Source organism: Erythrolamprus reginae, chromosome Z (genome assembly GCF_031021105.1).
Source record: "Erythrolamprus reginae isolate rEryReg1 chromosome Z, rEryReg1.hap1, whole genome shotgun sequence".
Classification (NCBI taxonomy): Eukaryota; Metazoa; Chordata; class Lepidosauria; order Squamata; family Dipsadidae; genus Erythrolamprus; species Erythrolamprus reginae.
Window position 1 is genome coordinate 25,298,927 of NC_091963.1, and position 26,698 is coordinate 25,325,624.

Sequence of the window (26,698 nt, forward strand, 5' to 3'; positions counted from 1 at the left end):
GTGTTCACCTTTTTGAATGTTCTTCCTGGGATTAGAATAATTAACATAGGAGAATTAATGTATTTACATTCACCGGACAGGAAGGGATAATAAAAGAATAAGCAGGCACACAATAGGTAGTAGAATTAAATGTGTTAGCACCAGCTATTGGTTTAGCAAGCTGTTTAGGAGGCAAACAAAAACTTTTAGTGTGAAACTGATTAGTTTTGTCAGTATCAGCAGCACCAAACTAGAGAGTTCTAATTAACTAAAGTCAAAGCTGAGCTTGTTAACGTGTGGTTAGCCCTTTTTAGAGGGCTGCAGAGAAAAGTAACTCTGGAAAAGATCACTTATTTAGACACTCCACTTTGAGAGGGATGAAAAAACAAGTCAGGCACAATGTAATGCTTATTAGCTGACAATCATGATCAACATGTGACTGTGGGAGAGATGCTGTGGATGTTGTAAATGTGAGCAGTTTGCAATTACCGGTAACCGAACACTGTCCAAGACAATAAAGTTAAGTGAGTATCTGTATCTAAACAAATTGAAGCTAATGCAAAACAAGTGTCATACCTATAATCTAATAGAATTTATAAACAATAGAACTGATTCATACAACCTTTCCAGAACATCAGAAATACTTTTTACCAGAAGGTCCGTTTTTATTAATTCTCTTGTGTATTCATCCTTCACCTATTAGTCTCTAGGTATGAATAGTCCATTTATTGTTTTATGCGATGATGCAAAAAAATATAGATCTGAATTTCTTCAAAATCGTTTGAGTTGTAGCAGCAGTATAACAAACCATTTTGTTGTTAAAATTAAACCTGGTATCAAATAAAAATGCAAATAATCAGGCTGGTATTGGGCTTTACATTAAGCCACAATTTAAACAGGGTTTCTGAACAATTTACAATTAAGTGGGTACAAATAAAACAGAGACAAAATTATATGATTTAGAATAATTGCACCACCTTTCTGTATTACCCAAGTTCAATCTAACAAACCATCTCTATTTCTAAACAATGTCTGAAGCAAAAGTAACTCTAGCTTGATATAAATTGAAAATAACATTTTAGATGCAGTTAGAACATCAGGGATAGCTATTCAGCTATCACTTAAAAGATACGTGGCATTTATACTTATTTTAACAACTATTTTACCACTCCTGCTTCCACTTATTCATTTCTATTAGCTGCAAAGATTTAAAGTAAAGAAATAGAAAGTTACATTTCCCCAAGATTACCCTTGGAATGAATCAACAAGATGTATTTTAATATAGCAGACCTCAACCTTTCTGTCTTGGCAGATGGGGTGGGGTGGTGGTGGTGGGATGTTTTGCCATATGTATACACACCACTTTTACAAATATAGGGTCCTCACCTACCACTTCCGCAACCTGGTTCTGAATGGTGTGCAAGCTGGAGGTTGGGGACTCTGCATTAATACATCACCAGAATTACAAGTTGATTCAAGAATTCACATTAAAGGTCTGGCAAAAGCCATCATCCAAATAAAGTGCCCATTATAATGGAATAATGTTGAAACAGATGATTATCCACCAAAATTGTTTTAGAACTAATCCTTACAGTTTTCTTAAAATCACCATGGATCTCATGTATGGGAGATTTTTTAATGTTTTCTTCAGATAGGGATAGCACAGAACATGTGCAACAATGGAAATGTACTCATATTTTTTTTCCATAATGTTTTTCCATTAAACATTTTAAATAAGGTTTTGATATATCTGTATCAAGGTTTTCCTCTACTTTCCTATGACTTCAGCTCACTTTTTAATGCATACTTGTCTACATCCCTATGTTCCATGATCAAATTAAATACAAATTACTGTACACAGTATCCTAATATAAGGGCACAGTTCTAACACTGCAGAAATACTAAATTTATTTAGAAATATTCATTTAGATGAAATTGTATTTCTGTGAGGGAAAGAAACAGTTTCAAAAATGGAAAAAATGAAAAAAAAGGCAGAGATTTAAACAATAAATAGAAATCAGATGGTAATTTAAAATATAAATAAAAGCATTTTTTAAAGTGATACTACAAGCCGCTACTAACAGTTTCCTTGATTGAAATAGCTGGGGTAGGTCCAACATGAGTCCAGATATAACCTTTTTCTGGCCTAGTGGGAATCGTAGGAAAAGGAGTTGATCGAGATTTGAAATATTCTGAAGGTGCATGGCAGATAAATTCTAAGTATTCTATTTTTCTTGGAAGATCTTCTTCTGGTCCTAAAAAAAAAAAGCATTGATTTTCCAGACAGTGTTATGATACATACATCCAAAAACACAGAAGAAACCTGAGGTCCTTTTTGTTCTGCAGCTATTGCTCAATCAGTAAGTAGCAGCTACGGCTTGGATGACCCTTGCACAGCTTTATTTTGTATGCCAGTTAAATGTAATTTATTTAATTTATTTGATTTATAAGCCGCCCAATGCCATGGGACTCAGGGTGGGCTTACAATAGTAAAATAATACAATTTTACTGTAATATTGTAATAATATACCGTAATAATTCAATTTTACTGTTTTTATTGTTTTATATTTGACTTATTGTACTGTATAAGTCAAATATAAAACAATAAAAAATAGTAAAAACACAAACTAATCTGTAAAATCCCCAACTAAGCTATACAATCGTACAGACATACATACCAAACAATCGTAATTCAGCCATGACTTGGTGTTAACTCTCACAACCCCCAGGCCTGCTGGCAAAGCCAGGTTTTCAAGGCCTTTTGGAAAGCCAGTAGGGTGGGAGCATTACGGACATCCAGAGGTAGTTGGTTACAAAGGGTCGGGGCAGCCCCAGAGAAGGCCAACCCTGTGGGATGTAACTGGCTTCTGGGAGGTATATGGCACGAAACGGTCCTGTAGATAGTCTGGCCCTAAGCTATGTAGGGCTTTATAGGTGATAACCAACACCTTGAATTGTGCCCGGAGACCAATTGGCAGCCAATGCAGCATGCAGTGCGTAGATATTATGTGGGTGTACCTAGGCACCCCCACGACAGCTCGCGCAGCTGCATTCTGGACTAGCTGCAGTCTCTGAACATTCTTCAAGGGTAGCCCCATATAGAGCGCATTGCAATAATCAAGACGGGAGGTGATGAGAGCCTGAGTGACTGTGCACAGAACCTCCTGGTCCAGATAGAGCCACAACTGGTATACCAGGCAAACCTGGGCAAAGGTCCCCTTGGCCACAGCTGAAAGATGGTAATCAAGGCTCAGCTGTGGGTCCATGAGGGCTCCCAGATTGTGGAACCCTTTGGTGTTACCTATGTGTTGTGGTTAGCTCTGGCCCAGCTCCTGCCCCAAGGAATGTGGAGGTGGATGTGGGGGAAACATCCACATGTCACAGGCCTGTTTTGCTCCCGATAGAATCTGCCGACGAAGTCTCCTCTGACCAAGGAAGTGTGAGTGGCAGGGAAGAGGGGAATTTGGCAGACAGCCCAGGAGGAGATCAATCTTCCTTATCATCCCTGGATTCTGAATTTATGACAGACCCATACATGCGGAGAGTGATGCATAGAAGAGAACTACTGAACGATTATTACAGGAGATAAGTGAGGCCACCTGTGGTTGGGTGGGACTGCTGTAATTAGTGCTACAGATAAAAAGAGCAGCTGCTGATTTAGCCTTGTGGAAGTTTATCTGATTCATAGTTTCGTCAAGATCGTGGTTTTGCTGTTTCCCTGTTCAAGATTGTGTGTGGACTTTCTGGAATTTGGACTCACATCCAAATCTTGTGGGAATGAGGAAGCATACCCCGGCCCTTTGCAGCAGCATTCCCCCAGAGATATGTACAGTGCCCCCTCTTCCTGGAATTTGGAAGGCTATTAAGATCTTACTTTGTTTTCAGGCCTGAGGCTAATATTTATATGACCCCGCCCCTACACTATATTTTCATTTTTACAAATGTTTTTAATCTGGCTGCCATGTCTTATGTGTTTTATTTTAAGTGTCTAATTAGGTTTTGCAAGTTGATCAGACTAGATGTATGAGTGTGTGTTTAGACCGATGAAAAACATACATACATACATACATACATACATACATACATACATACATACATGTATGCTTTCCATTGGTCTAGAGATTAAAGCTGCTGCCAGACTCCCCAGGTTCAAATCCCAGCAAGGCTATGGCTAGCTAATGAGAGCAAAGGAGCTTGAAATAGATCTATACTACTCTCCCCTTTTTATTATCAGTAAAATATGTGACAATAATTTAATAAATAAAGCGGATAGACATACATTCATAGTGTACAGAGCTATAACCCTATTTTTTGCATGATTATTCCAGATTATGTTAAAGCAAGGCAAAGACTACATATTCAGCTTGTTATATTTCTGTGCCTTATTTCCTCCTCCCCCCCCCCCCCCCGATTCTTTGACTTGAGATTAATAAGGCTGATTGGTGGAAAGCTCGTCTTTCCCGTTCTTCCAGATCTGTAGATCAATGCCTGGTATTCTTAGTTGCTCTACTGGTTGGGAAACTTTAGGAACTAAATTCCATACATTTGAAGGTGCCCAGATAGAAGAAAGCTAAGAGATAATGTACAAGGTTTGCCAAACGCTTCTGAAATTGATCCCATTTACTGGCATTTTTTCCTTAACACATAGAAACATTGAACAGAAGAGGCTGTTGTTAAATAAACATGTTTCTAATGCAAGCATATTTTCTCTAAAAAGAGCCCTGGTGTTGCCATTCTAAGGGAGAAAAACAAATTAACTATGAAGCTGTACAATTATCCACAAGACAAGCCAGACATAATATTTTAGTCCTTGGAACTTACCTATTATGTAAGTTGCAGGATCAAAATAGTCTTTTGGGCTTGTTGTAGTAGGAATGAGCCATGTTAAAGCTGCACTTTTTTCACAGTATTGGTCTTGAATAAAACCTCTAATCTGAGCATAGTATGTTTTACCATCTTGCTCATCAATCACTGAAACAACATCACCAATTTGATAGTATATTCCCTAGAAAAGATACAGATTGTTAAAAATGTAAAATGAAAAGGCTTAACTGCAGCTAATAGATTCTGTTAATTTTTACAAACTCTGCCTTTTATCTACAAAAAGTTTATATTATCTTCTCTAACACAAAAATGTCCTAAATATAGTAAATATTTAGTGACTTCCAACAATTTAGAGATAAAAATGTATTTTGACAAAAACAAGAGCATCTCATCTGACAGAAAAAACAGCATATTTGATTGATTATGTGTTATCAAGTTAGATCAATTTCCAGCAACTATACAGTCAAATCTTTTCCAGGATGATCTTGTCCCCAATTGGCCCTTCAGTCTTCCAAGGATGCAACCATTATGGCAATAATTGAGTCCATCTACCTTGGTGATAGTTCTCTTATTCTCATTCTGTCTACCTTTCCCAGAGTTATGGTAATACAATGTGACCAAAATTAAATAATTTGAGCATAGTCATTTTTGCCTTAAGAGCATTCTCACTTATTCCATGATCCATCTATTTGTTTTCATAGTTATCCATAGTGTTCTGAAAATTTTCCTCCAAAATTAAATTTGAACAAGATCTGTCCTGATTCTTCAGACATCAAGCTTCAATTTTTAGTTTCCATAAAGTATTATAGGAGGAGTATAAATTTTTTAGATGGACACTGAATTTGTCTTTAAGCCCCGTTGTTACCCAACTAAATGCTGACATATCGCATATGTCTTGACTTTATCGACGTCAATCTTTTAAAAAGGGGGGATAAAGTTGGTGGCCATACTTCTCATTAGCTTGTCTTTAGAAATGTAGTTCATTTTTTCCCATTGTACTTGCTTACTTTTATTATTCTAGTATGCGTATCAGAATAGTGTCATCATTCTGTAAGATTAATTTCTTCCATTTTTAAAACCACAGAAATTTTCTTCAATCCATTTTCCCCAACATACATTTAACATATAGGTTGAAAAAACTAAGGCATGTACAGTCTTATCTCTCTCTTTTGCCAGCAGGAACTATCCTATTTCATAATGGTCCTTAAGGCAGTGGCTTCCTCAACTCCAGGGGTGTCCAAACTGATTGCATCGTGGGCCATGTTGTGATGTATCAGGATTGTTTTTTGCCCTTATGGAGCCTGGGTGGATGTGGCCGTATCTGGTCCATGGGCTGTATTTTTGACATGCCTGATTTGCTGCATGTACATTTCTCATAAGGATGAGATATTCCAAAGATCTCCAGTTAAAGCAGTGAGGAAAGAAGAAGCATGGTTGATAAAATGACAAAGCTGGACCAACAGAATCTCTCTGGATAAGAAAAAAATGAGACATCTCCCACTTACGCTCACAACTATTCCTTGCAAGGAGACTGCAAGACAGCGGGTCTAAGCAACAGGAGATGAGAAGTGCCACCAAATTTTCGTGATAGTGAAGCCCTTAAAGAACAATGGATCTGTCTGGCTTCACTTCCTAAATTTGGATTTATAATTATTTTAAAAGAGTTCTCCCAAGCAAAATGTTTGAGAAACAAAATGAATGTATAAAGTTAAATACCTGACTAAAGTTTAAAACAAATTAAAAGACAAAACAAATTTGTCTCTTGATAAATTAGGAATTAAGAAAAGAAAATATTTGTGGAAATATAATCTATTAAAAAAGAGATAACTGGTTGAAATCTGAAAGTAAAGAAACAGAGATATTGTGATTACAGAAATGAGACACTAGAGGGGACCAAAGTCCCAGGTAGGAAAAAAGAAATAAATATAGAGGAAAAAATCCTCTCCTTTTATCCTTGAAACAAAAGAGGAAGAATGAAATCTATAAAATGACAAAGGTAAGGTTTTAGAGAATTTTTAAAGAATTTGGAGATGAGCTTACAATTAAATTGACAATAATAATTTCTTCCTTTAACCAATTTTAAGCCTTCTAAGAAGAAACAACATGAAACATGAAAGAATAAAAATACATCTTTATCACCATCATAAACATTAGAGAAATTACAAACTAACCAAAAAAAGAGATTAAACAAGTTCCAATCAATGGACAAATATTGGGAAATAAATAAATTGTGGTTTATAAAACAAAGATGATTGCAGAATGGAAAAACAAAAAACAAATGATGACAAATGATGTGGAAAAGGATTTATCGCTGGATCTTTTGTTTGTTTGTTTAAAAATTCTAAAACTTTGAATTCTCTTGAGAGAAAAAAAGTGTGATTGGAGTTTTACTCAACAGCAATAGTAACTTGATGAATTGAAGATCAAGATTTAAAAATAAAAAATCACGAGAGCCACTTTTGGGCTAGTGCTTAACACACCAGGTGACTGAGTCCTAGTACTGTTTTAGGCATAAAAGCTGACCAAATTATTTTGTATCAGTTACTGTGTTTCAACCCAAATTATTTCACAAGTTTGTTATTGTAAGGAAAACTGAAAGAATATTAGTATTATATTCTCCACTCTTGTGTTTCTTATAAAAATAATACAGGATTTTAAAAATATCTTTTAAAATTGAAAAAACCAAAAGAAAAGAAAGTTGAATCATTTGATCAGGGTGAAAATAAATATTTCTATAAAATTCTGGAACCCCTTTGTGGACAGAAATGACAATGGTTTTTGGATCTATGGATGAATGGGAGAATGTTATGGAAGCAAATGAATACTTTTATGGTCAGATTAACTTGACCATAAAAATTTACAAGAATGGTGGAAGGTCTGAAGTATAAAACGTATCAGGAAAGACTTAATGAACTCAATCTGTATAGTCTGGAAGACAGAAGGAAAAGGGGGGACATGATCGAAACATTTAAATATGTTAAAGGGTTAAATAGGGTTCAGGAGGGAAGTGTTTTTAACAGGAAAGTGAACACAAGAACAAGGGGACACAATCTGAAGTTAGTTGGGGGAAAGATCAAAGGCAACATGAGAAAGTATTATTTTACTGAAAGAGTAGTAGATCCTTGGAACAAACTTCCAGCAGACGTGGTTGGTAAATCCACAGTAACCGAATTTAAACATGCCTGGGATAAACATATATCCATTGTAAGATAAAATACAGGAAATAGTAAAAGGGCAGACTAGATGGACCATGGGGTCTTTTTCTGCCGTCAGTCTTCTATGTTTCTATGTTTCTATCTGTTTCCAGTGATTGGAGCATAAGCCTAATAAAACATAAATTCTAATTATTATTAAGTCACTGCACTGTCTCCAAATATCATCGGTGCTATATCTTCCCTAATTATGAAAACAAGGCAATCCCTTTGAGGTTTTTTTATGCGATATATTGAAATATTCAATTTCAATCTTTTTCAATTTACTGAATGCATAATTGATTCATTTCCTTTTTCGTCTTTCGAGACCTCCATGTTCACATTATTTTGGTTCCATCTTTCCACCCTTATTCTGTTATGGGGTGAAAAAACAAATACTTAAGGGGCAGGTTCTAAATAACTGTTGTGCAAGGCAATTTAATTCAGCAACCATCAGATAAAAGATCAAAATAAAAGAACCATTGCTGGAGACCCTCTGTCTAGGATAGGGCTAGGCAATGTTGGCTCTTCTATGACTTGTGACTTCATGACTTCAACTCCCAGAATTCCTGAGCCAATCATGGTAGCACGGGAATTCTGGGAGTTGAAGTCCACATGTCATAGAAGAACCAATGTTGTCTACCCCTGACTTAGAACTGTGATGCGAGCCTGTGGCACGCAGAGCCATATCTGAGGACACGTGAGGCATTGCCCTATGCTAGCGCCAGCACGCATCTGCGCCAGCTGATTTTCGCCCTTAGCGGAAGTTCAGAAACCAACTTCTGGTAAGCCCGTTGGGCTGTTTCTTTGCCATCCATAGGCTTTAGGAAACCTAACTCTAACCATCTTCAGGCTTCAGTGAGGCATGTGCGCATGCATGAGGAGGTAGTGGGGGTTGTACATGCATGCGCAGGGGGGAGGACATTACATGATGGGTGTGGGAATGCACACACACATTATCACACGCACATGCATCCTTTTGGCACACAAGCAAAAAAAAGGTTCACCATCACTGGTCTAGGTAGGATATCTATGTTACTGGATTAGATGTTTGACCAGCTCCGATTGTCACATGAGTGAATGGGCAAAGAAGAGTGAAACTGTAAGTGTCAAATGTTACATTTTAATAAATCTTAATTCATTAGAAGTGTATGTTTCTATGCTTAGGATACCTAAAAGATTCTAAGACAGTCCTTTAACTGCTACTAGGAAAAGAAATCCCATTGGATGTTTTCCCTTTGCAAATTTCCCCTGCAGGTTTAGCACACCTGTGCTGTATAATTATTTCAGGCCAATGTGCAAACTATTGATCAAAGCAATTGTGAAGAATCTAAATACATGTGTGTGTAAAGGGGAGGGAGGAAGAAAAGTAATTGCTATAGATGGGACTTTTTAAAAATCAGAGACAATTAGATTTTGGGGGGAAATTTCATGTCTACCACTCCCAAGGAGACATCCAAGCCCGAGGATAGGAAGACTTGAGAGGAATATTTCTTAATTCTTCAATAAAAATATATCATTACAATTTAGAAATACACAGAACTGGAAGTTTCCAATCCATATAATAGCCATGAATTTCCCAACCACTTTATTCAATATATTATCATATGGGTATACTCACACAGTTCAGTAACACTATACTACCAAAATATAAACTCACTATACTATAAACTGTAAATTCATTACTCAATTAGAGTAACATAAATACATTTGAATATTATTTCAAACATGGAATATAATTATTCAATAATGTAAGTATTTACAATAAGAATTCTTATGGACTTGAATCCTAGAACAGGAGGAAGATAACTTAGCTTTTGCAAATGTCGTATTTGCTTGAATTTTTCATTCATGCAAATTAAAACCTATTTTTAATTAAACATATTTTAATTTTAGAATATTTTTGGGAAATTCATTAACTTGCCACAGGAAAGAGCCTCATAGATTCCAAATCCTAATTATGTTTTTAAAAGATATTCTGATCAGACGTTTTCCTAAGGGATTATAAAATTCCTAAATCATTTAGTTTAGTATCATTTAGCTATATCCATCCTAAGATAAAATACAAGAAATAGTATAAGGGCAGAATAGATGGACCATGAGGTTTTTTTCTGCCATCAATCTTCTATGTTTCTAAATAGATACACTTCATTAAATTCTTCCATCAGCATATAAACCATTTTCCTTGATTTTTAAAAAACATTTTGCTTCAATATTCCTGAATTTTAGCAGTGTATTTGCTTAATAGTTGCAACATTTCTAAGGCTAAAGGGAGAATCCTACAATTGTGTACTCAGAAATAGATTACAAATACATTAAGTGATACATTTATGTATATAAATATGATTTTTTTAAAAAACATCAAAGTCATACCTTATAGAAGATAGATTCTGCTGTAATGATTGTGGCTACAGATTCTGGAGCTTTGATGGGCTAAAAGAAAAAGAAATTTTATGACTGAATTGAACTATGATTAAAATGCACCTAAAACTGTATGCTAACTAGTATTATCAGGAAGTATTTCAAAATCCAAACATGTAATCAAATCAAACATTATAGAAACTACATTTTATATTGCCTGATATCCATTCACTAGTTTATAGCAGAACAGTCTCTGTTTCAATAAATGGAGATACAATAATAGACTATTACTGGAATTTGTAAATTCAATAAATTGGATGAAATTTATATTGCTCTTAATATGTTCAGATATGAAATTATAATCTTCTTTAGACATTGTCAGTATGTAAGTACTGTACTGTACACAATAGGGACCTGTTAGAACAAAGCTTCAAAGTGACATTGAACTAATGTTATATTCCAAAGATAGATCAATTCTATTAGTCTGTTTGAACAAGAGAATAAATAAAAGAAAAATAGCAGCTGAATTAATAGAAAATAAAATTTGGAATAGACAATAAATAAAAAATATAAATATATATAATATACACAGAGAATATGATCTAATTTCATTCTGTTACATTTCTAACATTTGAATTTGTAGATCAAATATGGCATACCTAGTATACCAAGTATGGAGGATAGACTGTTAGAATCCAAAGCATGATACCATGGTCTTTCGAAACTGAAGGTTGCCAATACAGTACACCAAGTATAATTAGCATGTTGATAATTGGCCCAGATTCTACATTTCATTCCATGAAGATAAGGATATGCTCCTTGTAAAAAGCTTTCTTTTATAAAAAATACAAAATTTTTAATTTAGCATTTTTTTTTGTAAAGTATTGTAAAAGCTTACAATTTGGGGCTTTTTAAGCAACTCTGTAATCCTTTGCCTCGGAGTGGAGTTGGAGCAATTGAACAGAATGGTGAGGGAGCAGAGAGTGGGCTTTGAGTTCGATCTTAGGTTGCAAATATTTATATTTCAGGGCACAATGACTAATTGTCTGCTGCAAACTCTATGTCATTTAGGGGTGTCAAACTCAATTTCATTGAGGGCCGCATCAGGTTTGTGTTTGATCTCGGGGGCCAGGTGGATGTGGTCAGCTTAATATTACTTATATCAGGAGCACCCTTCAGGGCTCCATTTTCAGCTGCAGCAGCCTCCTGCAGCGCTCTACCAGGGCAAAGGGAACTTGTAAATGGCCCTACTAAGCTCCATTTTCACTGGCAAAGGCCCTATGAGCCAATCCTTCATTGGATTGCCCTGGGTGGCCCTGGGGGACCGATCTAAGCATCCTGCAGACTGCATTTGGCCTGCAGGGTTTGATTTTGACACTCCTAATGTAGGTGTTAGGAAGAGCATCCAGCAGTAAATGCTCGAGCTCCGTTCTGTCACCCCAAGTATAAAAGCTTAAGAATAAAACCTCCTTAAATAGTTGCAAAAACTATAAGTCCATTAGCTTTTTCAAGTCTCATCTCAAGAAAGATTTCTAAACCACAATGTTTCCCCTTTCCTTCATTCCCAATTCATCCAATTAATTTCATTTTCCATATTGAACAGTTTTAACGGTCCCATTGCCTTTGGAATACAGAGGAAATAAATAAATTCACCCAATAAATCTGTCTATTTTCAAGCATGTAAATCCAATCACTGTGATGTATAAACAATGGCTCATGACTCAGAATTACAGGAAAATAATAACAGCTTGGTGCAATATATTTAACAATGAATGAGCATCCATCACACTTGAATATCCACATATCACAGTATTTTAAACTTGTGCACATATAAGTACATATATAAAATAGATTTTGACTATTTGTTGTTTTTCTGAAGAGAACTGTTGACCATGTAGAAAACGTATCAAGAATTTTTTAAACTGTTTAACAGTAACAAGAGTCCACAATCAAACTTACATTTTTTAATTTGAAAATATGCCTTCTCCCTTTTCCTTTAGTGGAAACCTTTTTCTCAGCAGCAGGAGCGGATTTATATTTTGTGTTCCTCAATCGAGCAGATCTTCTGTGAATTTCTTGCTTACTCTATGGCATAGGAAACATAAGAAATATTTGGAAAGTGTTAAGTCTGAATTCCATTTACATCATTATGTAAAAGAAACATAGTTTCTTTTGAAGAAGTGAAAAAGTGTACAAACTAAGTTCTTATTTTTGAAAACACATTTTAGTAATTTCAATCTTTGTCATACTTTCCTCATAGGTTAAAATGACTCACAAGCAAACAAGACACGGTGCCAGCAGTTTTAGCAATCACTTCCATGAATTCTGGGAAATACAGTGGTACCTTGGTACTCGACCACAATTCGTTCCAGAAGTGTGGTCGAGAACCGATTTGGTCGAGTACCGAATTTATTTATCCCATAGGAAAGAATGGAAATGGATTTAATTGGTTCCCAGCCCCTGTTAACTCGCTGGGAACCAATTAAATCTATTTTCTTTATTTCCAATGGGATAAATTCGCTACTCCAAGCTGCAGGAAGGGTGGGGGCTGCTGCAATCCCAGCAGCTTTGGGGGTCTCTTTTCCTCATTGCTTCCTTTTATTACCTGTAAGCAGCTTCAAAAACTTTCTCCTTCCCTGTGGCTGCAACAGCGGCGGCTTCCCTTCCAGTAGCAAGAGCGCCGGGAAGTCACGTAATGAAGCGAAGCTGCTGGAGCGGCAGCAACTGCTGAAATGGCTCCGTCGGCTTCCCTTCATCATGTGACGTTCCCGGCGCTGTTGCTACTGGAAGGGAAGCCGCCGCTGTTGCAGCCACAGGGAAGGAGAAAGTTTTTGAAGCTGCTTACAGGTAATAAGAGGCAGCAATGAGGAAAGGAGCCCCCAGAAGCTGCCAAGATTGCAGCAGCCCCCACCCTTCCTGCAGCTTGGAGCTCTTGGAGAGCTCCTCAGCCCCCTGAAGCTGCCAGGATTAAGCAGCCCCCACCCTTCCTGCAGCTTGGAGCTCTTATAGAGCTCCTCAGCCCCCTGAAGCTGCCGGGATTAAGCAGCCCCCACCCTTCCTGCAGCTTGCAGCTCTTAGAGAGCTCCTCAGCCCCCTGAAGCTGCCAGGATTACATTTCGGATAATGAACAAAATTTTCTCTGGCTGTTCGGTATCTGAATTTTTGTTCAGATACCGAAGCAAATTTTTGCCGAAAATTTTGTTCGTTATCCGAAATGTACGAGAAAGGAAGCGTTCGAGTACCGAGGTACCACTGTATCTCAATACCCTACTTCATGTATTACATTATCTATCTAAACATATGACTAGCTCATCACCCTTCAAAAGACTCTCTGTGGCCTACAAAAAAAAAAGAATTCATTAACAGCCAGCTTATAAAATAAAAAAATCAGTTAATCTTTGTAGTAATAGTAAATAAGCACAATACAGAGAACAATAACATCCCAAAATAGAAGTTCCTCTAAAACAACTTGGCTTTCCAGAGTTTTTGAAAGATCAATAAAGGAGGGGGATCATCCACAGGAAGGCTGTTTCCACAAAATTGGAAGTTCCACCCAATATATTGGGGGGGGGGGCTTAGTATAAATAGTAATTGTGGTTACTTAGTTTTTTTAAAAGTTAAGTAAATTTTAAGTTGGCATACTTCAACCCCATGAATTAAATTTTATTCTCAAGTGAAAAGGCATTTCATTCACAATTAAAACTGTAACTCTACATATACAGTGGTACTTCTACTTAAGAACTTAATTCGTTCCATGACCAGGTTCTTAAGTAGAAAGGTTTGCAATCAATGTAAAAGCAAATAATGTGTGCAAACCCATTGGGAAAGAAATAAAAGCTCAGAATTTGTGTGGGAGGAGGAGGAGGAGGAAGAGGAGAAGGACAGTCGCTGCCGAAGGAAGAAAGTGAGGTGAGGGGAATAAAACAAATTGGAGATCTTGTAGTCCAACTTCTTGCTTTGTTTGTCTTTTTTATGTATAGTATATTTAATAAAGATTATATACAGCTTTACAGCTCCGCTCTAAGTGGTGTCAGCATATTGCCCCAAATTAGCTGGGTCCTCATTTTACCCACCTCAGAAGGATGGAAGGCTGAGTCAACCCTGAGTTTTAAAATCCCAGCAGATACAACAAATTTTTCTTAAGTGTCTTCTATCGGTAATTTTGGATTAATCTTGAGCGCACTTTCCAAAGTTTTAGTCATTTGTACTTTTTTTTAAAAAGTATATTTTCAAGTGTGTGTATTTTAAACAGTTTAATGCTCCTGCCTTACCACTGGGAGAAGAGAAATGCGATGTAAAACGTTGCCACTAACGCAAATTGCACTAGAGAACAATTTGTAACACAATTTCTGTTGAGTTTGATTTTTGAGCTTTTTTATAGTTAATTAGGCATGCTGGTTTCAAACCTGTAGTTTTCTTCTACCACGTCAAGTTTTTTCTCTACACATTATATACATATAATATAGTTAATTAGGAAACATGAGCATCAAATTGCATTTTTTATACAGCGCCATCTTGCTAACTTTCCAGAAAATCTTGGTGCAGCCAGTGAGGAGCAATTCCATCAAGATTTGAAGGTCATGGAGGCACAGTAGGTAGATGGGATGTACATATGACAGCTGACTATTGTTGGAGCATCAAGTGAGAATGTCCACAGATTAAATATTCCAGAAAAAGCTATAAGCGAAAATCTTTACCTTAATATGTATAATTACAATTTGATTAAAAAAAACACAACTATTTCTATGAACACAATTTAACTTGCAGTAACTATTATCGCCTTTGTATGAATAAAATCATTCTTTGTAAACAGTATACAGTATTTGGCAAGCTTTTACTTTACTTTACTTTACTTTTACTTTATACGCATGATTTGTATGACCTGTAGCTTAAAAAGTTGACATGATAGACAAAAACTGTGGTTATTTTTGGATCCAGAGGAAGGTCAAAAGTTAGTTGAAAACAAGTCACAGATTTAAGACAACAAAATTGCTGTTTCCCAGTGTTATTAGCGTGATTAATAACCACCGTCCAGAATGATATATGCCAGGGGTAGGCTCTTCTATGACATGCAAAATAAAACAATGCCTCATGATCATTTCCTTTACCAAATTATGAAGGAAATTATCATGAGGCATTGTTTTATTTTGCATTGATTTGCATATAGCCACTCTGTGTCTGTTTTGGAGTGAGGGGCATATAAATACAATAAATAAATAAAAATAAATAAAATCAGTAGAACAACGTGTTTCTAGAAGTTATGAATGCTCCAACACTAGAAGTTTTTAATAAGATGGTGGATAACTATTTTTCTGAAGTGGTGCAGAGTTTTGTGCCTAAGCACGGGGTTGGACTAGAAGACCTCCAAGGTCCCTTTCAACTCCGTTATTCTATTCTTTCTTTAGAACGCTGCCAATTCAATTTGATTAGAACAAGTTCAGAAATTGAGGCACACATGTGTAGATTCGAAATGTATCTGATTCAGATAACCTCAATTTGGAAATCAGATCGGATGAAATCACCTTTGAAGTGAATCTCCAAAGGGAAAGTTCCACAGTTCAAGCTATCATTAAAGGTGATAAATGTGTACCATGTGGACTTTAACTCCCAGAATTCCTGAGCTAACATGATTGGCTCAGGGATTCTGGGAGTTGAAGTCCACAAGTCATAGAAGAAGCAACTTTGTCTCTTTGACGATGCGAATAGTGAAAAAAACCAAAACACAACAGCTTCCTCGCTGTTGGGAGATTGATTGAGAAAGTCCTTCGTGCAAAGCCTGGAAAGGCGGCGGAGAAAGAAGGTCGAGGCCCGCAGCATCAGAGCCGGGCTAACCTTAAGGTAGCTGCTCAGCCTAAAAAAAAAATAAAAGTGAACCGCGCGACCGTCCGGTTGTTTCGGGGCGGCTCCTTCGGGGCGACCTCACCTGCTTCCCGCCTCCTCCTCCGCCGCTATTGCCGCCGCCTCCCGCGCCGCTGCCGTTGCTGTGCTGCGAGGCCGCGGAGGTGCCGGCGTAGGAAGCTGCCCCGGCGGCGGGCGGCCCTGAACGGCCCGTGCAGTTGTTGCAAAGGATCTCGCCTTGGCCGCCTTTCTTCCACATGGACGAGGAAGTGGTGCGGCAGACGCTACACGTCGGCTTCAGGCCCAGCGGCATCCTGGCGGCCGCCCGTTTGCTCCTTCGGCTCCTGACACTCGGCCCACCCGCCACGACGGCTCGGTCGCGGAAGCGGCGCCCAAGGCGAGGGGGCCGGCGCTGCTGAGGAAACGGAGGGAAAGCGGGACGGCGGCGGCGGGGAAGGCCGCCCCCTGCTGGATGCCCAGCAGGATGCACGGCTCGTGGCGGCGGCGGGGAGGGGGAACCTGTGGTGGTGTCTGTCAAAGGCGAGATAGGGGAGGCGGCGGCCTCCATTGAGGCTCCCCGGCAGAGCCAGCCGGCCGTGAGGAAGCTCGTTAGCAACCAGGTTTACTGCCTGGAATTTTTAATAAACATATTATAAATATATAAATATTAATTTATTTATTAAACTTCTGTAGAAACATAGAAGATTGACGGCAGAAAAAGACCTCACGGTCCATCTAGTCTGGCCTTATACTATTTCCTGTATTTTATCTTAAGATGGATGGATGTTTCTCCCAGGCATGTTTAAATTCAGTTACTGGGGATTTACCAACCACGTCTGCTGGAAGTTTGTTCCAAGCATCTACTACTATTTCAGTAAAATAATATTTTCTCAGGTTGCTTCTGATCTTTCCTCCAACTAACTTCAGATTGTACTTCTTGTTCTATTAAAAACACTTTCCTATTAAAAACTCTAAATGTTTGTTTGTTTGTTTGTTTGTTCGTTCATTTATTTGATTTCTATGCCGCCCTTCTCAACCAACTCTGCAGCGTACAGCACGAGAAATGCAATACAATACATGTATAGAAATCTTAATTATTTAAAAAATATTACAGAACTGATAACGTTAAAAAAAATCTCAACACAGTCCACATATAAAAATAATAGTGTTATACCTAAGATTCAGGAAACATTGCTTTCTATTTTTATCTGAAACCCATATTTCAGGTGCAAAAAAAACATTTGCCTTTGCAGCAACAAAACAATAGAGACTTAGAATAATTTTATTGTCACTTTGAATGTACGCTAATTGGCATACATTAAAATGAAATTTCATTGCTCTCAAAGGGTCACCAGCTCCAAAATACACTACATAAATAAATAAATTTCAACATAAGTACAATTTACAGATATAATGCATTAGAAAAAATGTACAGTATTATTTTATTCTGAGTAAAACCCGAACTCGGAACAATCTACATATATAAAGCATATATATATATAATTAAATGTAATTATCACATGTTTTTTTTTGCTGAATTTGAAAATTAAGGGAGACTAGGATAGATCTAATTACATGTAATTATATATATATGCTTTATATGTAATTACATATATGTAATTACACGGGATAAAACCCAAACTCGGAACAATCTACATACATATACCTATATATATATTATTTATTTATTTTATTCGATTTTTTTTTAATGCCGCCTTTCTCCTTAGACTCAGGGCGGCTTACAACATGTTAGCAATAGCACTTTTTAACAGAGCCAGCATGTTGCCCCCACAATCCGGGGCCTCATTTTACCCACCTCAGAAGGATGGAAGGCTGAGTCAACCTTGAGCTGGTGATGAGATTTGAACCGTTGACCTGCAGATCTACAGTCAGCTTCAGTGGCCTGCAATACCACTCTACCTGCTGCGCCATCCCGGCTATATATGTTTGTTTGTTTGTTTGTTGATTGATTATTGATTGATTTGATTTGTATGCCGCCCCTCTCCGCAGACTCGGAGCGGCTCACAACAAGAACAGTACAAATCCAATACTTAAAAACACTTTAAAACTCTTCACATAAAAACCACTCATGCATTTCATACAAAGCATACACAAAGCGGACACGGCCCAGGGGAATCAATTTCCCCATGCCTGGTGACAGAGGTAGGTGGAAAAAAATTCACAAAGGGACATGCGAGAGGGATTTTGGCAATTTTTTTGCTTCTGGGCATGCACAGGAAGCAAAATTTCACAAGGGGACGCATACATGTGAGAGATTTTGGTCATTTTTTGGTTTCCTGTGCATGCGCAGAAGCAAAATCTTGCAGGGACGCATATACATGCATGCCAGATGCCCAAAGCTTCGCGCACAGCTCCAGTTTTACTGCCACCACAGCATCCTCATCCATACCAATAGGAATCCACTGCTACATATAATCACATATATGACAACATATATTTGATGGATGTATACATATACATGGCAAGAAAAACCTGCCAGTTTACCAGACAAATATGGCATAAGGAACAAATAGAGAGTATATTCTGAAAGTCCCTGATTATACTTGCAAGTCTAAATGATACAATCCAGGCCAGGAAATGGAAACTTATAAATTTGCCATTTAGAAGGTTATGTAGCATTGATGATTTCTGTTGTTCAAGTCTGATAGGTATATCTAGTCCTGGACTTACAACTCCAATTGAGCCCAAAAACTTCTGTTACTAAGCAAAACTGTTTGTTAAGTGAGTTTTACCCCATTTTAGGACTTCTTGTGCCAGAACTTTAAGGAATCACTTCATTTATTAAATTTGTAACATAGTTAAGTGAATCTGATTTCCCCTTTGACTTCGCTTTTAAGGTTGCAAAAGGTGATTGCAAGACCCTGGGACACATCAACCATCATGAATATGAATCATTTTCCAATTGTCTGAATTTTGATGACATGGAGGATGCTGCAAGAGTCATAAGTCACTTATTCAGTGTTGTTGTAATTTTGAATTGTCACTGAAAGAATTGTTGTAAGTCGAGGACTGCCTGTAATCAATATCTTTTGTTTGATCATTTACTTTCTGATGTATCCAAATACATTTGTTTGTATAAAAATGCCTGACTCCCTCTCCATAAAGGCTTTTTGTTTTACCCATGTACATGTTGATTTGTATTTTTAATAATAATAACAGAGTTGGAAGGGACCTTGGAGGTCTTCTAGTCCAACCCCCTGCTTAGGCAGGAAACCCTACACTACTTTAGACAAATGGTTATCCAACATCTGCTTTAAAACTTCCAGTGTTGAGGCATTCACAACTTCTGGAGGCAAGTTGTTCCACTGATGAACTGTTCTGACTGTCAGGAAATTTCTCCTTTGTTCTAAGTTACTTCTCTGCTTGTTTAGTTTCCACCCATTGCTTTTTGTTCTACACTCAGGTGCTTTGGAGAATAGGTTGACTCCTTTGTGGCAACCCCATAGATACTGGAACACTATCATGTCTCCCCTGGTCCTTCTTTTCATTAAACTAGCCATGCCCAGTTCCTGCAACCGTTCTTTATATGTTTTAGCCTCCAGTCTCCCAATCATCTTTGTTGCTCTTCTCTGCACTTTTTCTAGAGTCTCAATATCCTTTTTGAAAGGAAAAAATCTCCTTTACAAAAGTGAAAAGGTCTCTCTCAAATTCAGGGTTTACATTTTTATATATTTTGTGTCAAAGTTGGAGTGCCTGAGTTTCTAAGAAACAGATTGAAAAATCATTCCCTCACCTGCAAATACTTGCTGGTAACCTGGGACTACGTTAGGAAGCAAGCTTTTTACCTTCCAAAGGACATGATGGGACCCACTTGAAAGGGCATTGTCATTGGCCACAAAGTGCTACGGTTTTTATAATTATCACATGAACAAGCCAGGGATGAAATCCTCCCAGTTCAACCCAATTCGGGTGAGTAGGTAATGGTTGTGGTGGCTAGTTCGGAGAACCTAAATGGCAGTGAAGGGCTTCACCCGCCTGCCCCGACATCATCATTTTCTCTTTTTTTTAAAAAAAAAATTAAAGCCTTTCCCCCCTGCCAGTTCCCCTGAAAGAAAGAAAGAGGTGTTAGAAGGAAAAAAAATTGGGGTTCATTTTCCAGACAGGAGATTGCTTGGCAAAGAAGAAAAGCAAATGCTGTCGCTTTAAATCAGGACTCTCCAAACTTAGCCCCATGGCTGACCGAGGAACTCTGAGCATTGAACTCCACAAGTCTTAATGTTGCAAACTTTGGAGACTCCTGTTTTAAATTGAAAAGCCTTCGGAAGCTGTTCTGAAGGAGGTTTTTAATTGCAAAAGTGAAGTGACATTTAGCAGTGGATAAAAGGAAGGATTCTTATATGGTTGTATGTTTTTGAAGTTTTGGGGTTTGTGCAATATGGGCTTTGTAGTTCTAAAAGGGTTTGGGTGATTCCCATTGTGGCTAAATGACTTTCATCGTGTGCCGGGTCTTGAGTGTGGGGCTGCTTATTATGATTCTACTGCTGTGTTTTTTTAGCTGCCAAATCTTGCCATGGGGAAATTTCAAAATATCCTGTCTTAAATGGGTTTTCCAGGGATCTGTTTGCTTGCTTGTGTGAATGGAGCCAAACGTCAGGCTTCCACTTATCTCTATTGGGCAGGAATGTGGAATGAGCTTCAGGCAGCTTCTTTGTTATAGCTTGATGTTTACTTGTTTTTCTGTGAGCCTTTTATTATGAGTAATATTTTATTTGGGAGGGGGTTGCTTCCCACAAAAGAAAGAAAGAAAAGAAGGGAGGGAGGACCACAAACCTGGCTGGCACTAGACATAGTTTCAAAGGATGCTTTGAAACAGCACAGCTGTAAGGAACTTCAGAAGTTATCTATTTATTTTTATTTATTTATCTATCTATCTATCTATCTATCTATCTATCTATCTATCTATCTATCTATCTATTTTGTCCAATACACAATGAGGGTATAGTGGGTATATATCTATATATACATAGTAAAATACATGATGAAGGTTATAGAGGAGATATTCATGGTACAATATATCTATGAAAGAATAGAAAAGGTATAGTAATAGAACATATCAATGAAAGAATGGAAGAAGAGATATAGGAATAGAAGAAAGGTATAGGAGATATAGGAGAGCAACAGGACAGGGGACGGAAGGCACTTTAGTGCACTTGTATTCGCCCCTTACTGAACTCTTAGGAATCTGGATAGGTCAACCGTAGATAATCTAAGGGTAAAGTGTTGGGGTATTTTGCTCCGTGGCAAAATGGTCTGCTAAATTGGCCACACCCACCCAGTCACATGATATGACCGTGCCCATCTGAAGCCACACCCACCTGACCCCCAAGCCATGCCTACAAAATAAGCCACACCTACAAAACAAGTCACGTCTACATAACCGGTAGGGGGGGAAATTCACATTTTATCCCTGGAACAAACTATCTATAACAGACCTGTCAAACTAACAGCCCACAAACCAGATATGTCACATTTAGGTCACATCCACCCCAGCTACGCAAAGTTAAAAAATGGCACAATATATATGGCCGGTGATGTGATTACGTTTGACACCTGTGATTTATATGATGAAATTTTTCATAGAAAATGTGCATTTGTAGGATTGATTTTTTGCTCATCCTTATTTGTTTTTTTTAAAAATAGCTCATCCTTAAAGAAAAAATAAAAGTATCTCAAGGCAAATTCGAAGAAAAAGTAGGAACTTTTAGTAAAATGGCAGTAAGGATGTGGAATATAGACATTTCATTTTAATTATTTTAACATGGTAAGATACGTTTAACCTGGGTTTGTTAATTATTCTTTTTATTGGAGCAAGTTTTATTTTACTCTACTCTTCTATTATCTCCATGGTGATCACAGATTCATCCAGCACCTCGACAAAGCTTATTTTTATGTTTCATACTAAATCAAACGATATAGGTGAATTTAATAGCAGAGAATTGGTGATTAAGAAAAGGAAAGTCTTTAAAAGAACAGAACATTTTAAACAGATAAACCAACATCTGCTTTGTCTCTCAGCAATAACATTGAAGAGCAGCTTTGATATTCTTGATAATTATACTCTGGTTTATCTTATGCGGCTTAATTTTGGCTTTTGGTCTTCTGCTATTGTAATGGGCAAGCAAGATATATTACAATTACAGAGCTCAAAGGGAAATTAGTATATTACAGGGCTGTACGGGTTATTTTAGTTGTTTGGAGAGATATGAACTATTGTGCAGAACTCTCAATGAGAAGAGGAATAGGGTTGATATTCCTGGAGGGGTCTGTAATATGGTAAATGATTTAGCTTTACTAGACAAATGGTCAAAGCAATGGAAACTGCAGTTTAATGTTTCCAAATGTAAAATAATGCACTTGGGGAAAAGGAATCCTCAATCTGAGTATTGCATTGGCAGTTCTGTGTTAGCAAAAACTTCAGAAGAGAAGGATTTAGGGGTAATGATTTCTGACAGTCTCAAAATGGGTGAGCAGTGTGGTCGGGCGGTAGGAAAAGCAAGTAAGATGCTTGGCTGCATAGCTAGAGGTATAACAAGCAGGAAGAGTGAGATTGTGATCCCCTTATATAGAGCGCTGGTGAGACCACATTTGGAATACTGTGTTCAGTTCTGGAGACCTCACCTGCAAAAAGATATTGACAAAATTGAACGGGTCCAAAGACATGCTACAAGAATGGTGGAAGGTCTTAAGCATAAAACGTATCAGGAAAGACTTAATGAACTCAATCTATATAGTCTGGAGGACAGAAGGAAAAGGGGGGACATGATCGAAATATTTAAATATGTTAAAGGGTTAAATAAGGTTCAGGAGGGAAGTGTTTTTAATAGGAAAGTGAACACAAGAACAAGGGGACACAATCTGAAGTTAGTTGGGGGAAAGATCAAAAGCAACATGAGGAAATATTATTTCACTGAAAGAGTAGTAGATCCTTGGAACAAACTTCCAGCAGATGTGGTTGGTAAATCCACAGCAACTGAATTTAAACATGCCTGGGATAAACATATATCCATTGTAAGATAAAATACAGGAAATAGTATAAGGGCAGACTAGATGGACCATGAGGTCTTTTTCTGCCGTCAATCTTCTATGTTGCTATGTTTCTATACAAGAAATAAGAACTTCCACCAAGCACTAAGTGTCTAACTGAAAGTTCTTGTTTATTTCTCATTGTCTCCAAGCTCTATTTTGGTTTTTTTTTTTTCTAAATTGAAATCAGGAGTTGAAAACAGAAAGCACACGAAACACAAATTAACAGGACTCTAATTGACTTAGATCTTTAGACAATAATAACCTTTACGGGAGGAAAGCTTACAGAAGAGTCTGCATCAAAGCCTATTGATCGAGCGGTGTTGTTGAGCTATTAATAGGTATCAGGATTTAAGTCTGAACATTAGTACTTTAGCTACAGGCTCACATCATTTTTAAATTTCCACAGCTCAAAACAGTTTCACAGGTTGACTTTTTTTCTATGTTTAAAAATAGAAATCTACACAAACAAATGCTTACAGACATTGGCCGCTGCTTTCCATCATTATAAACACTGTCAACATGAAAGTTTTCTCTAAAAATAATCATATTTCAATGCTTGTTATTACATGGGTGGTCCTTGATTTACAACAGTTCATTTAGTGACTGTTCAAAGTTACAACAAAGTAACGGGATCATTTATCGCAGTTACCATCTTTGAAGCATCCCCATGGGCATGTGGTCAAAATTCAGATGCATGGCAACTGGTGCTAAAAGGGTAGTCCTCAACTTATAATCATTCATTTAATGATTATCCTAAGTTACAAAGGAAAGAAAAAAAATGAATTACGAAAAATTTTCACACTTATGGCCTTTGCAGCATCCTTATGGTGGTTATTATTATTATTATTATTATTATTATTATTATTATTATTATTATTATTATTATGTCAGTACAACACAACAAACGAGATCACTATGCTGGATTTCGTATTTCCTCACCAGTCAGGCGCTTCCCAAGCATCTAGGACTGCGTGATGTAGCGGCGAATTATGTTTGCCGATCCCAGTAAAGCAGCCTTTTGCAATTGACAGATGGAGATTTTGTCAATTCCGATGGTTTTCAAATGTCCACTGAGATCCTTTGGCACTGCGCCCAGCGTGCCAAGTACCACTGGGATCACTTTCACTGGCTTATGCCAGAGTCGTTGCAGCTCGATTTTTAGATCTTCATATTTCACTAATTTCTCTAACTGCTTCTCCTCAATTCTGCTGTCTCCTGGGATTGCGATGTCGATGATCCATACTTTCTTTTTCTCCATGATCACAATGTCTGGTGTGTTATGCTTCAGAATTCGGTCAGTCTGAAGTCTGAAGTCCCACAGTAGTTTTGCTTGCTCATTTTCAACCACTTTTTCGGGCTTATGATCCCACCAGTTCTTTGCCACTGGTAAATGGTAGTTCCGGCACAAGTTCCAGTGGATCATCTGTGCCACAGCATCATGTCTATGCTTGTAGTCAGTCTGTGCGATCTTTTTGCAGCAGCTGAGTATGTGATCGATTGTTTCATCTGTTTCTTTACAGAGTCTGCACTTTGGATCGTCTGTTGATTTTTCAATTCTGGCTTTGACAGCATTTGTTCTAATGGCCTGTTCTTGTGCCGCCAGTATTAGTCCTTCTGTCTCCTTTTTGAGTGTTCCACTTGTAAGCGATGATGATGATGATGATGATGATGATGAGGATTATTATTATTATTATTATTATTATTATTATTATTATTATTATTATTATTATGTCAGTACAACACAGCAAACGAGATCACTATGCTGGATTTCGTATTTCATCACCAGTCGGGCGCTTCCCAAGCACCTAGGACTGCGTGATGTAGCAGCGAATTATGTTTGCTGATCCTAGTAAAGGGGCCTTTTGCATAAAGTCCATCTGGTATTTCCTTCCATCTGCTCTTCAGACACAGCTGATTCCTTCCGTCTTTGTTCTACTGGGTCAATGAAAGGCCAGATTTGAAATTTGAACGTCTGACCATGATCATTTCCAGTTAGAACAAAACATTCAGATGCATCAGAAAAGCTTAATAAACATTGCTTGGAAATTAAAAATAAACAAACAAATAAATAAAACCTTCTGACAACCAAGTCAAAGGGGAATTAATAATTGGGTTACTAACATCAACTGCAGTGTTTCACTTAACAACCCTATAAGATGAGGCAAACTCACTTAACAAATGTATTAGTTAACAAAAGAAATTTTGGGAGCAATTGTGATCATATAGAATAGAATAGAATAGAATTTTATTGGCCAAGTGTGATTGGACACACAAGGAATTTGTCTTGGTGCATATGCTCTCAGCGTACATAAAAGAAAAAGATACATTTGTCAAGAATCATGTGATATAACATTTAATGATTGTCATACGGGTCAAATAAGCAATGAAGAAATAATCCATATTAATAAAAATCTTAGGATACAAGCAACAAGCTACAGTCATACAGTCCTAATTGGGAGGAAAAGGATGATAGGAATGATCAGAAAAACTAGTAGAAATAGAAGTGCAGATTTAGTAAAATATGTTGAGGATTACCTGTACACAATCTGTAACAGTCCTATAAGAACACAGAAGTGCTTCCTGATTGTCAGCGGGGGGCAAGGGAGGCCTCGTCTTGGTGCAGTGATAGAGAGGTTCATGCAGAACTCAGATAAACCATTTAACAGACAGAGAGATAAGCAATGACAAACAACTTGTTCTATTAGTTGTATATTTTTAAATAAAACAAAGGATGTTCTGTTCTGATTGTAATGGCACATACATTACATAACACTTTGATGTTTCAAATTGCCACCTTGCAATAATTGCCTTAATCTTTCCAAATTGTTTAATACTCTACCCTGGGTAATATTAATAGGGGGGGAATTTACCAACGTCAGTGGCAAATTAATTCACAGAAAAGAAACTGATCTTTTTCACTTTTAGCATTAAGCTGAAAACACATAATTAAAAACTCTTTCACATGTTATTGATATTGTTGGGAAAGTCAGTCCTATATTCCAGAGCTGGAGCTGTAGTCCCTTCCCTTCCCTTTTTTCTTCTTTCCTTTCAGTTTTCTTCTTTCCTTCTTTCTTCTCTTTTCCTTTCCTTTCCTTTCCTTGCCTTTCTTTCCTCCTCTCCTCTCCACTCATTTCTTGTCTCTATCTCCCTTCCTCTTTCTTTCTTTCTTTCTTTCTTTCTTTATTTATTTATTTCTTCCTTGCTTTCTTTCTTTCTCTTGCTTTCCTTCCTTCCTTCTTTCCTTCTTTCCTTCTTTCCTTCTTTCCTTCTCTTTCTTTCCTTCCTTCCTTCTTTCCTTCTTTCCTTCCTTCTTTCCTTCCTTCTTTCTTTCTTTCTTTCTTTCTTTCTTTTTCTTTCTCTCTTCTCGGCAGCGGGAGAAGGAAGAAAGTGCCCTGGGAGGGTAGGCAGCCCGACACCACCCCTCTCGCCTTTGGCTCTGGGATTTTCTGGGGCCGGGC

The 26,698-nt window shown here is 37.5% G+C and overlaps 1 protein-coding gene across 1 annotated transcript; it reads right to left on the minus strand.

Moving 5' to 3' along the window:
* Positions 1 to 620: 620 nt before the first annotated feature.
* Positions 621 to 16,660, minus strand: GATAD1 (GATA zinc finger domain containing 1). Its single transcript, XM_070729331.1, has 5 exons — positions 16,279 to 16,660; positions 12,315 to 12,440; positions 10,368 to 10,427; positions 4,801 to 4,984; positions 621 to 2,234 (listed from the first exon to the last, which is right to left on the minus strand). Exons 1-5 carry the CDS (start codon positions 16,504 to 16,506, stop codon positions 2,044 to 2,046), a joined length of 789 nt encoding a protein of 262 aa, XP_070585432.1. The 5' UTR covers positions 16,507 to 16,660; the 3' UTR covers positions 621 to 2,043.
* Between the last annotated feature and the right edge of the window lie 10,038 nt (positions 16,661 to 26,698).

Excerpts from the sequence above, each read along its gene's own strand:
- GATAD1 (XM_070729331.1), bottom strand. The coding sequence starts at position 16,506 with ATGCCGCTGGGCCTGAAGCCGACGTGTAGCGTCTGCCGCACCACTTCC. Across the intron at positions 10,428-12,314 it reads ATATTTTCAAATTAAAAAAT|CCCATCAAAGCTCCAGAATC; the intron begins GTAAGTTTGATT and ends TTTTTCTTTTAG. Across the intron at positions 4,985-10,367 it reads CAGAATCTATCTTCTATAAG|GGAATATACTATCAAATTGG; the intron begins GTATGACTTTGA and ends TATCTTTTCTAG.